The 14,041-nt window shown below is 33.4% G+C and overlaps 1 protein-coding gene across 1 annotated transcript; it reads left to right on the forward strand.

Moving 5' to 3' along the window:
* Positions 1 to 112: 112 nt before the first annotated feature.
* LOC125671585 (NAD kinase 2, mitochondrial-like) lies at positions 113 to 9,557 on the forward strand. Its single transcript, XM_048907375.2, has 9 exons — positions 113 to 472; positions 2,019 to 2,107; positions 2,309 to 2,479; positions 4,384 to 4,473; positions 5,025 to 5,258; positions 6,083 to 6,234; positions 7,197 to 7,340; positions 7,585 to 7,624; positions 8,488 to 9,557. Exons 1-9 carry the CDS (start codon positions 224 to 226, stop codon positions 8,621 to 8,623), a joined length of 1,305 nt encoding a protein of 434 aa, XP_048763332.2. The 5' UTR covers positions 113 to 223; the 3' UTR covers positions 8,624 to 9,557.
* Positions 9,558 to 14,041: the final 4,484 nt, after the last annotated feature.

The following is a 14,041-nucleotide window of genomic DNA, read 5'->3' on the forward strand; positions in this document are numbered from 1 at the left end:
ATACTTTATATCAATTTTGGAGGAAACATATCTAAGAAATAACTGAATTGAAATCAAATGGTGTGTGTAGTATCTAAATAGTATACCACAGTTTATACGAAAATAAGAAATCATAGCTTTACTGTCATCTTCAACATGGTGTCGTATTTTTGTAAACATGTGTACACAAACTAAATGCTTAGGTCAACTGCCCAATGTAAGCGGATAGAATGTGGTAAACCGTATGAAAATCAACCACGTTGACATATTTGTTATGGCTAGTCAAATTTGGACACAGCAACACAATGCATTCCATTTCGTTCGTTCAAACAAGGTCACTCAGACCCTTAAAAACTTTGTTTACAAAAACTCGAGGACCTATGGCACCGACCAATTTAAGCCTAAGAAAGCTGTAGTGCTGAGGAAAATGACAAGATACGAGTTTGAGAAGATGGTATCTAAAGGATCAAGTGAAGAGGAACTAAAAAACTATGTAAATATAATTATGTCTGTTGATTAAGTGCTGCATTAATTTTCTCTGCATTCTCAGCCATTCTGTCAGTTCTATCTTAGTACTGGGCACGGAGGTTGCTAATGGCATGATGGTATGTTATGACCCTACTCCTACAAGTAAGAGCCTCGATTAAAATCCCCACCCTCCTTACATACCTGCGGTAGTAAACAGGTCCAGTCCAAAGACTATTTCTACCTACGTAGCTACTTATAGCTACCTAAGAATTTAGACCTACTCCAGGTAGTTATTTTTACCTACTTTTTCCTTTACTTGCATTTCGTGGCCAAATGCAGGAACGGCGCAATATGGTGTGTACCAAATTACTTTATTCACTTACACTGACGATGAATACCTCAAAAATATTGGACAAAAAATGATTACTTTTTAACCTTTCAAATTTGCATCAATAACTACACCCAGTTCCATTTTTTAGGAGCTTGGGATCAAAGCTATGTGATTAGAAGTTTAGAATGTCTTACAAATCCATATTGATTTTAAAGTTTACCTTCATGCATTTTTACATTAAAGGTTTTTGGGGTGATTTTTCATGCATTTCCTCTGCATTCTCCACCCTTGCATCGTTGGAACCCATAGGTTTTCTCTCCGTTAAACTGCATTCAATTGAACCCGTAGGTTCCGACGATGCCACCTTTGTATTTTACAGTATTCAAATTTAATTACCGAATTTTGCCGTGGACATGCACAACATGATGCATAAAACGACTGACCTGTTTAAAAGATGCACCATAATTATTATTTATTTATATTTCTAAAAACAAGTAAAAGTAGGTAGAAGTAGCTACTTTAAGTAGGTTTAAATACCTAGGTAGCTATTTTAATAGCTACGTAGGTAGAAATAGTCTTTGGACTGGACCTGGTAAAAAGTAAATAAAATGAAATAAGATGAAAATGAAATGTCAATAATAAAAATAATATATACTAGGTAATATAGAATAAGAATTTTGCCACTGAACCTTTAGTCATCATTACCCTAGCTCAGGTTATTTATACTATAAAGGTCATGACTAATAATACACACATGACCATGAAGAAGATCTTTAGACATCACACATGATGAAATGGTTTCTCGTGCTTATGGATGTGTCCCAATTTATTCTCAAGATTATAAAAACAATATCAATGTCTCTTTTGTGTGAATTATATCTTAGATCCAAAGTATTTCTAGTGTTGAAATGTTATGATTTTATGGTATTTTTAGAAGTACTTTATATTGTTATACAGTCTGACAAGTAGTATATATTCAAAACCACATTTTCTAAACTTTAATACATGTAGCATAGCAGCTATTATAACCAGATTGTGCGTCATGACTTTAAACTAGTAATTTGTCTTAGGTCAAGGTCACTGGGAGAAAAGGTTCACAATTCACGTGTGTTCCATAGCTGTACCTGTGCTAGAGAATCATCATTTTAATGCTTCACACAAAGTTTGCTTATGACCTGAGTGTGTGTCATGGCTAAGACTTAAGGATCAGTAAAGTTATATATTGACTTTTTCATTTTAGCTTGAAGGCAAACGTTCTGATTACAATGGATTAAGAAGCCGTCATGAAAACCATTGCAGAAGTATAGACAGCATTACAAAGTCATTGGTGTATGTACTAGTTAACAAATTAAACAAATTAAAAGATTGACTACAGACATACTTCTTGTCTATTCAAGTTTTCATGCAAGATCAATATGTCTAATAGTCTATACTTATGTTAGAAATTATTATGTGATAAAATAATTAAGTATATATTTATAACATGTGTAATAATATTTGATAACTGTGATTCTATATGTGACATTTAAGGAACCATGGAATAGAGACCAAAGTTGTGTCACGTCATCAGTTCACTTCAGACCTTATCCAATGGGCAGATGTTTTATTCACAGCTGGAGGCGATGGAACTTACTTGTTAGCTGCTAGCAAAGTGTTTGACCACCACAAGCCTCTGATCGGAATCAACACAGACCCCTCAAGGTAAATTTGCTTGTAAAGCATTAGAAAATGCACATTGATTGGGAAGGCCAACAGGCTCACTGGGACTATGGTGCAACTAATCAATAAATTCCTTTGTCCGTAATCCAAGTGATAAATCACTATGGCATCAGTATCCCTTGGACTGCAAGACCAAAAACAAATCATCCCCATACTGAATTTTGGAATATACACACAAACACATGGAATCACACAGAGACTTCAATACAACATTCTAAAAACAATACACCATCAGTTCTACAGACCATAGAAATACATGCTGTATTTCAACATAAGCTACTTCAGTAAGTGACTCCAAAATAAGTGAGATTTTGAAACAAAGAAATATAGTATAAAGGTTTTGGTTTGGGATTTATTTTGAATTCATTACAAGCAAAAATTCTTTGAGTGCATTTTGTCACAGTTATATGTTACCTGAATATACATGTACTCAGGTGACCCATTGCAAAATATCTATTGTTGTGCCCTCTAATACTGCTCAGGTACTGCTGGGGTAAGGGGTAACAAATATTTTTTTTATGGTTTGGTCCTTGACCTCCTGGAGGCTAAGGGCAAAGCCAAACACAATCTTTAAAAACTTCTAGAAAATATACGGTATGTATAGTCATGATAAGGCTGAAGCAAGACCTCTGGCTACCAAAGTTGTAAAGCTCATAGTTCCTGGATCAGGTGTTCTGGTACTAAATGGGTTTTGTGGCTTATATAGTAAAAATGCATTATGTCTTTGAAAATACTCCAGACATTACACAACAAAATTGAGTACATTATATTAATGTAGAGAGAGGTCTTTCCAGAATTGTGTAATTCATTGCCTCTAGGTCTGAAGTTATAATACTATGTCAGAGTTGTTATATGGCTAATAAAAATGAAAATTAAATAAATTAATTCATCATTAAAAACTTCTTTTTTACTTCTTGACTTCTAAAAACCAGACTGAGTACATGGTAATAATGAGGGAAAAGGCTACTAAATCTGAAATTCATAGCCCCAGGGTGTGGTGTACTTGGATGGAACTCTTCATTGCTCATTTAGTGAAAATGTCATTCTTCTTCCCTCCTGGACATCAAACAATCAGTAGATGATAATAAGACAATTGGACACTCATCTTGTAGAGATGAATAAAACAGACTATACCATGTGTATTTATTGATAATTCAGTGTAGCTGAGAGTAAGCGAATAGGACACTGGACTTGCCGTGTGAGAATTCTAATTTTCTATATGTTGCAAATTTCATTATACAGTGTCCATATATAACAGGAGAAAATGCAATGGACCAGACTGGGATTCGAACCCAAGCCCCCTGAATCTCTAGTCAGGTGCTCTATCACCTCAGTTATCTGGCCATCAGCAATCCCTTCTTAATATGTCTTTACACTTAAAGACATTAACCCTGGATCTTAATCCCCTGCCAGGCATTTTCACCTGTTAGTTTCAGGGGCTGCTCTATGGCACCAAATGTAACAGGGAGGGAGAAAATGCAATGAACCAGACTGGGATTTGAACCCAGACTCCCTGAATCTCTAGTCAGATGCTCTGCCAACTGAGCTATCTGGTCACCGGCGATCAAACCCAGCTGACCACAATGGTATTCTCACAATGTCAATATACCTCAACTCCAACAAATTATAGAATTATACATGAATAGCAAACACTCCTCTGTTTATTGAGGGAGTTATTTAGTCATTTAAACTCACTATTTTATTGTGATAATATGATTGTAAAAATGATAATACATGCACAGTATACAAATGTACATGTATATTCATATTTACTTGATGAAAGTGCCAGAGATTTATATCCTAGATAATCCATTACTATGTAATTCTTTTTTGTTACATCCAATGCATTGTGCTGTAAGTGAAACTGATTTGATGAAATTTGTTAGGTCAGAGGGATGTCTGTGCCTCCCAAAAGAGCAGTATTCAGGAGTAAGGTTTGAACATGCATTACAAAGACTTCTAGAGGGAAAATTCAGGTATGTTCTTTCAGATATAGGCAAATTCCATACTTCAGCAGCCATATTCCTCAAATGAAAAGAATTAATGGGAACAAATCATGTACCGTAAATTTTATAGACGAGACACTTTATTTCTGTGATCTTCCCTTTTCCAATTTATCAGCCAGACATAATCTGAACATGCTTACATGTTGTTGAACACTATAGATATAATAAATAATCATTAACAAGAACTTTACCTGCATGTTAAGGTGAAAAAACTATTAATACGAACTTTACGTACACATCAAGATAACTTCACAAATTCACATCAAATTTGTAGTACTGACTATGAAAATGAATTTGGAATGGAACTGATGGTAATTGCTTATGCACATTACATGTACATGTACATGTACCAACTCTCTGACATAATATTACTGTAAGATGTTTTTAAAAGTAAATACCGTGGTAATCTTTAAACCTAAATCCTTCTGGATATTACACTCATTATATTATACATATAAACATGTTGTGTTCTGCCTTGAAGAATTTTTATCTGAACTTTTTTTATGTGAATAATCCCTCAGATGGAAAAGACGTCAGCGAATCCGTATCACAATGTCTGGACATCATGAGAATGATGAAGCAATAGAACTTCATGATCAACAGCTCCAGTTTTATGAACACAGATTTTCTGAACATGTAGGAGAGAGTGAGACATACAGACAGAATGTGAATGTGTTGGAGAACTCCACCAGTCCGAGAGTTCTTCCTGTGTTGGCACTCAATGAGGTGTTTATAGGTGAATGCTTGTCCTCCAGGTACAGTATTCATTCTGTATAGAAAATTGGTTTTCATTGACAGGATATATTTCTTTATGCAAAACAACAAATGATTATGAACGTAATGTGTGAAGGATGCACATCATTTATATGTTTGGATGTAAACCTTTAAAGGGACTAATTCACGATTTTCCCCAAAAATTTGTTTTTTACTTTCAATGATTAAAACTTACTGTCTGATGTGTTTAAAAGATTTCGCATAAAAATTAAGGTTATACATTATCACAGAAGCTCATTTCAGAGAGTTCGCAATTTGTTTTGTAAACAAAGATTGCTGTATGTTATTGTTTACGAAATCTTCAAAAGAAATGGATATCGATCTAAGTTTATTACATCTTTCACATGGGTAGAATGTGTCATCTAAAAGTTAAAATTTGTGACTATGCAAAATTAAGATGCTATGTATTACAAAATTAATATTTCACTGGTTTGTTTGACCCGAGTCTTTGTTTACATAACACAGATTTAAGGCTAAAATATTGTTTTTATTCTTGCATTCAGAAGGTCAAAATTTTGGCTGTCAACATTACATGAGTTATATTTTTAATGTTTAACATCAAAAATGCAAAATAGCTTGATTCAAAAATCGTGAACCAGTCCCTTTAATGCCTATGGCTAACTTTAAGGTTATGGTAAACAGAAGCTCAGTAATGAGAAATATTTTCCTTGAAACAAGAAATTGCAAGGTAGTCTGGCTAAACACTTCACATTTGACATAACTGTATCCAAAAAAGAATCGTGGAAAAAGAGAAAATACAAGCAGGGTGAAATTTACAGATTTTAATGTATTTTTCTTTTGACAGGGTCTCATACTATAAAATTAAGGTAGATGACCATTCCATTGAGAAGCATAAGAGTTCAGGTATAGCCGTCTGTACAGGAACGGGGTCAACTTCTTGGTTTTATCACATAAACAACCTTCCACAGCAGGCAATAAAGACCATACTGGGATATGGTGAGAAATGTCATTTTGTTATAATCCCCTCGCTGTTCATTGTAAGATGGGATATAGTGTGTGTGTGTGTGTAACACTGAGCGTGTAGACAAGTATGTGTGTGTGAGTGTGTGTAACACTGAGCATGTAGACAAGTATGTGAGTGTGTGTGTGTGTGTGTAACACTGAGTGTGTAGACAAGTTTGTGTGTGTGAGTGTGTGTAACACTGAGCGTGTAGACAAGTTTGTGTGTGTGAGTGTGTGTAACACTGAGCGTGTAGACAAGTTTGTGAGTGTGTGTGTGTGTGTGTGTGTGTGTGTGTGTGTAACACTGAGTGTGTAGACAAGTATGTGAGTGTGTGTGTGTGTAACACTGAGTGTGTAGACAAGTATGTGAGTGGGTGTGTGAGTGTGTGTAACACTGAGCGTGTAGACAATTTTTGCTCCATTGATTTCAAACTTCACATGTAGCTTTGTTATAAAGAGAGGAAGAACCTTGTAAATTTTGGGGTCAAAAGGTCAAGGTAACTAAGGGACTTCATAGAAAAAGCTTGCAGACACTCATTGCAAAAGGGGATATGCCCCGCCTTGCGGAACTCTTGTTGAATTAGAAATGAAGTTACGGTGAGGAATAAGACTGGTGTGTAATGACTACTCATTTGAATCTGATAATCTTTCCTTACGATGTCAGTATTTAAAAATAGAACTACAAAGACTTATTTTGTGACCCCCAAAAGGGTTTGGTTATAAAATTTTGTGAAATTGTTATTGATTTTAAAAATATCCATGATTTTACTTTCATAATGGAAACTACAATATACATGTATGGCATGTAAATATCCTTTTAAATTTGCTTTCAAAATAGCATACTAATATGAATAATGAAATTTACTTGTATGTACATTATTGTGGTAGACCATTTCGTGTCTCTTTACAGTTCTTATGTGAAGACAGCAGTGTAATGTGTGCCTTGTGTTTTTCAGCCAATGAATTAATGCCAGGTGGAAAAACTAATTTGCTGGATTCAAATCTCATCTATAAAGTTACCCAGAGATACAATGACTCGTTGAAGTTTGACCCCAGTGAACCTAAAATGGCTTTCACAACCAGGGACCCTGTCCGAAATGGTATTGATCAGAGATCATGCATCTTTTTCCTCAATAAGTGAATTGAATTTGGTGGGACTATTTCTATAGTCAAGTTAATAGTAGAATTTATTGCAAATGATATCATACACATTTTTAAAAAATCACAAAGGGAATATTGTACAATGCAAAGATTAATTCAGAGATTATTGCCACAAAATTTAGTCATTTGTATCACATAGATATGAATTATTTTCATTTAATTTACCAATTTTTTTTTTTGTAGGTGTCTTTCAAGTGGGAAATCCTAAAGGATTTGCCAAACAGTGAGTTGTACATTTATATAGAGAAATTCTTGAATGTTATTAACTAATCAATGATTATATAAGACTAGAAATACGTGTATAGTTATCCACTCTGATTTCTAGAAAGTTTATCAAATTTCACTTTAACATTAAGTGCTCTCTCTCTCCAATGAAATGTGGTTGGTTAGGACGTCCTCACAATGTCCAGGAGAAAATACACACATTTCATTGTAAAGACAAAAAAAGCACTATTGTAGGTAGTTCTATATCTATTAAAGTTTATCCAAAACTCTCATAAGAGTTGTGAAAAAACTATTTTTGAGAGAGATTTGAGTGGGGACAAATTCCCACCGTACTTGTCCCACTAATCTAATATCTTGTATCTAAACCTTTCACATTCTGTGGGTCAGGTTTATGGGAACACATCTGTAATGACACGATTTTTTTCCTCATAATGCAAATACATAGGATTGGGCAGTAGGCAGGTCAAAAGATAAAGATCTTGAAGACAGTCATGCACATATATATCACTTAAAGTTAAAATCAGTGATCTAATGACTTTAAGCCATTATGGAATTAAAAAGCTGTTTTTATTTGCATAATCTCTCTTTCTCAGTTTGATAACTTTTATGTGTTTTCTGTTGACAGAATTCAGAATCTCTCTTTCTCTCTCTTTGTAATAACTTTTATTTGTTTTCTGTTGACAGAATTAAGAATCTCTCTTTCTCTCTCTTTGTAATAACTTTTATGTGTTTTCTGTTGACAGAATTCAGAATCTCTCTTTCTCTCTCATTTTGATAACTTTTATGTGTTTTCTGTTGACAGAATTCAGAATCTCTCTTTCTCTCTCTTTGTAATAACTTTTATTTGTTTTCTGTTGACAGAATTCAGATTTGTTCCAGGATGTGGGATGCCTGTTTAGTAGTGGACGGTGGCTCGTCATTTAAGTTCAATGATGGGGCTGTCGCAACACTGGAAATCAGAGAGGAGGATGCTCTAAAGACAGTTGTATTTGATTGAAGTTAGGAGATATCTGTGATGTTCAATGTTAAATTTATACTCCTTTATTATTACTTATGACTTTTTAGATGTTTGGATTTAGTTCCATCTAAGTATGTATGCAACCATCGACAATCAATTTACAAATTTTGATATTCATTTTGTATCAATATGCATTTTCTTTACTCAGTTTTTAATTTAGTTAAGCATTTGCCCAGTTTATATATAATTATGGTTGGTTTTTCAAAACTGATTTTCACTATGTTTGGGGTATGGACATTATCTGTGAACTGAACTACAATATAGATTAAAACACTTCTACCAGGAAATCTTCTCCATCTAATTGCATGGGTTTTTATCTTAATCTACAAAAATTTTACCTCACAAAAATATTTACAAACCATCTCTTTCATTTGAATATATCATATCAAAATATAATTATTTTTAATGTAATGATTGAAAAATTGCTTTACAACACCTTGATAAAATAGAAGCAGGGTGTGATGGTATTTAATAATTCCCTGTATGTCTTACATTTTTTATTGACATGTTGTATGTCTTTCAGTTGAAAATAAAGTTAATGAATTTATTTTCAATGTTAAAGGCTTGGCACATGAAATTTAAAAGTGTAGGATGGGGATGCAACATTTTATGATTTAGATTCGTGGCAAGAAGAGTCCTGGAATTTGATGTCAGACACAAGGTTTGAAACGAGGGAACATTTTGTCCCTCTATGTTATATTACAATATACTTTGTAGTTTTTGTTTTACAATGTACTACGTGAATTTTTATTTTCAAGGTTAAGATATTTTGTATGCTGTCATACATAGATGGAACATTGAAAGTCAGATGTTTTGTTTTACTGGAATCTCAAGGAGAATAAAGTATATCTGTGTGTACTTCTTTTATAAGAGAGGTTTTATGTTACATAAATAAATGGCTCAGACCGGTAAAGGATTTTATTATCATTAGTAATGCATACATGTATATGCATGATTTGATGGAAAGTTCAAAGGTGCCTTCATTTAAAGTGACAAGTATCAATATATTAAAGTATGAAGGAAAAATTGCCCATATTGTGTTAAAAAACAATATTTCACACAAGTGATTGCATTTGAGCTGTTTGTATACTTATTATGAATTTTCCTATTTGACTGACAAATGAATATTGAAACATGGAATTTCTTTCCATTTTTTGTTCCTTGTAAGGGCATACAAAACACTTAAATGTGTAAATAATGATAGTAAAAAATATCTAAAGAACAGAACAGAGCTTAGAAGTTAATACTGTTATGATAGAATTTAGATATTTATGTACATGTGTATGGAAATCAATACAACCTTTTTCTTGCTACTTATTGAAAAAAAAAACCACCCTGGTATATCAAGTGATGCATGCAGTATTCATTAGCCAAATAGAATTGTCTCCTCTAAGAAAACCCTGCTCTATTCTTGTCCATTCTGCCCTTATCTGGAATAGGAGAGTTTAAAAATTAAGGAATTAAAATATAATGGAGCACCAAATTAAAATAAACTCAAGTAATTGAAGATATCTTTAATTAGTTATTGAAAGATATCACCAATTCATTTGATGCATGCAACAGTTCAATTAAAGATCTCTTCAAATGGTTAATGCTATCTTCAATTCTGAATTATTGCATGCATTAATTGAATTGTTGATAGCATTAATTATTCTGCTGAATTGATGCATGCTATAATTGAATTCTTGCTCTTCTGAATCGATGATATCTATGTAGCGCCAAATTAATAAAAACTCAAAAGATGTCTTTAATATTTGAAGATATCAATTCATTTGATGTGCGCAACAATTCAATTAAAGATCTTCAAATAATTATGTTTTCAATTCTTAACTATTGCACACTTTAATTGAATACGCGTATCAACACTTCACTGCGAGTTGCATCCCTTTGCAGGGTCAGCCAAAGGTCAATTGGTGAAAAACCAAGTTTTCCTTCTCTACCTTAATTACCAAATGTAAGATGTTACTACTGTGAATTTTAGCTAATTATCAAACTTTCATACAAGTTAATGGGTTGCCCCATTCTGGGGCATTATTGTTGAGCTGACTGCAATTGATGGAAAAATAACATGTCAAAGTTATATACAAGAAAATTACAAAGGCCAATGTAGGGAAATAAGATTTTTAATCTGGAGATGGCGGACAAGGGATGTAACTTGTGTGAAGTGTGGAAACATGTATTGGTGATAGCATTAATTCTGCTGAATTGATGCACACTATGATTGCAATGTTGCTCTCTTCAGGTGAATTAGATGATATCAACAATTGAATTGATGCAAGCTACAATTCAATTAAAGAGAGCAATGATTATGTCACCCCTCTTTCAGGAGGAGACGTTTTCGTACTTTCCGTCCATCTGTCTGTCACAAAATCTAGTGAATGCTTCTCCTATATGGCTTGTCGGATAGACTTGAAACTTTGAACAATGCTTCATTGCCATTTGTAGATGTGCATATTGGTGGGAAGGGAGAATCCAATTATTTTCCTAAAAGTTATAGTGGATCTAAGAGGATGGAGGATGTAAAATACTTAGTGAACGCTTCTCCTCCTATATGGCTTATTAGATAGATTTTGAACTTTGTGCAATGCTTCATTGCTATTTGTAGATGTGCATATTGTTGGAACAGGAGGATCCAATTATTTTCCTAAAAGTTATAGTGGATCTAAGAGGGGTGGAGGATGTAAAATACTTGGTGAACGCTTCTCCTCCTATATGGCGTATCAGGTAGATTTGAAACTTTGTACAATGCTTCATTGCCATTGTTAGATGTGCATATTGTCGGGACAGGAGGATCCAATTATTTTCCTAAAAGTTATAGTGGATCCAAGAGGGGTGGAGGATGTTAAAGTAGCTTGTGACTGCTTCTCCTATATGACTTATCCGATAGACTTTACATTTTGTATAATACTTCATTGCCATTCGCAGATGTGCATATTGTAGGGACAGGAGGATCCAATTGTTATCCTTAAAGTTATAGTGTATCTGAGGGGTGGAGGTGTAAAATAGTTTGTGAACACTTCTATGGCTTATCAGAGTTCATAATGGCTATGTTCCTGCTCATGCTTTCTCCTCCATATCGTGCAGTACATTAAGGAGATCAAGGAGGATTCATATGGAGCACTTCCAATTTGGGGAGTTTGGAAGACATTTGTTTTTCATGAAAATAATCTCTAGTTCAATTAATTGTTGCTCTCTTCAAATGAATAAATGATAACAAATGAATTGATGTGCGCTACAATTCAATTTAGGAGAGTATTCAATTAATGTATGTATCAATTCAAATAATGCTTGCAATGATTGAATTATTGCTCTTCAATTGAATTAATGATTTCATTAATTCATTTGTTGCATGCAATAATTCTTTTAAAGAGAGCATCTATATAATTAGAGATATCATCAGTTTGATATATCCCCAATTTAATTATATGATATCTTTAATTGTATTGTTGCTCTCTTTCAACAAAGTTAATTATGCACATATTAATTCCTTGTACAAAAGCATTCTAAAGGATTAGATCAATCATTGCTCTCATCAGTTGAATTAATGTGCACATCAAATCAATTATTGCTATCGTCAAATGAATTGATGAGCATATCAAATCAATTGTTGATCTCGTCAACTGAATTGATGCTGGCATCAATTCAATTATTGCACACTATAATTATATTTATGCGCACATTAATTCAATTGATGAGAGCGATAATTAATTTGATACACCCATATCAAATCAATATTATTGTGCACATTAATTAAATTGATGATGTCTTCAAATAATGGAAGACCTCTTCCAGTATATGATAGAGTTTATGTTAATTTGGTGCTCTAAAAATTTTCTTACAATTACCCAAAAGTAGTGATAATTAAATTTTGGGGTTGAAATTAAAACGGGACAAAATCTCTTTTGTGGTGCATTTGAGCACAAAATGTTATGTATTGATTTAAAAAAAAGTTTACTAAGATCATCATATTCTGATAGGGAAAAAAAATGAAAATATATATATCCTGTATGCATTAATTCAGACTTGTAAATAAGGAAATTAATTAATCTGATGGAATAACCTGAATTTGTTTGGAATGCTGTTCTGTTTCTATATAAGATGTGATGGAGAATTAAGCAGTAATTTTAAATATTTTTTTTTACCACGAGATCACCTTCAGACATAATTTCAGGCTAAATTTTTATCAGTGAGGCCAAAAAAAAAAGATAGTTTGTTTCCCCTCGCCCGACCGACCCAGTGAAATTCCCGCCGACCCAAAAGTTTTTATTCATATTTTTCAGCGACATTTTAATTTATTTCCGGAAAAATTCGGAGCCGTTTCCGGTATGAAACATTATTTTACTGTGACCGGAAGTTTCTAATTTTTCCCGGGAATCGATCTAAAATCAAGAAACATTACGATTAGAGCGTTCGAGGCAGTCTGCTATCGAAATGTCGTCTTCACATGGAGAAAAGAGGCCAAAGGGTGGAGGAAAGTTTACCCTTTGTTCCTCAGTCGTGGCCAAGTGTGGCACTGAGAGTAAAAACTTATGCAGAAACAGGTTATATGAATACGATGATGATGAAACGTGGAATGATGTACTGCATGACGTATTGGAAGGAGAAGACTTCACTCTCCACAAAACGGATATCGTAAATGCAGTTGTGGCTGACAAATTAATGGGAACTATAACATTTACACCCGATATGGAGGAACCCATAAGGATCGTCAAAGAATTTGACCAAACATTGAAATATGTAATTTTTACTGTAAATAGAGACAAGGATGTTGGTTTGACGAATCCTGACAATAACAAAAATAGACACTGATTGGTTTAAAGCATACTACCTTGTAGTATGTCTTAGTATATTGCCATGGAAATTTAGTACAAAAAATATTGTTGTAGAAAAAAAAAACTTTTTACCTACCTACCTACCCATATGTGAAATTTAGGGTCGGGAGAGGGGAAACAAACATATTTTTAAATGTGGCCTGATCTGCAACAATTATTTATGTACTCATTTAGAGTTAAAACTTTGGTTTAAATAAAGTAAAACATTTTGGTGATTAATTAATGTATGTACTGATGAATATACATTTGATTATTTAATTTTATTGCAGATCAGGAGGATATATTGACATATTTCCTTTTCCAATATTGACTATATAATAGTCTGAAAATCTGAAATTTTCCAAAGTATAGAAAATTAAATTAAATTGTTGCACTCTTGACAAGTTGTATCTTTTTAACACTTAACTAACGAAAACTGTATATATTCGCATTTTGGAGTCATTTAAGGGCATCCGCGATATACGGATCTTTCGGGATTTCCAAATATCCGGGGTACTAATCTGTTGGGTGTTGATTGTACCGCACATTTTTGAAATATTAAGAAAAAATGTGTTAAAATTGAGCT

Source organism: Ostrea edulis, chromosome 4, assembly GCF_947568905.1.
Source record: "Ostrea edulis chromosome 4, xbOstEdul1.1, whole genome shotgun sequence".
NCBI classification, from domain to species: Eukaryota; Metazoa; Mollusca; class Bivalvia; order Ostreida; family Ostreidae; genus Ostrea; species Ostrea edulis.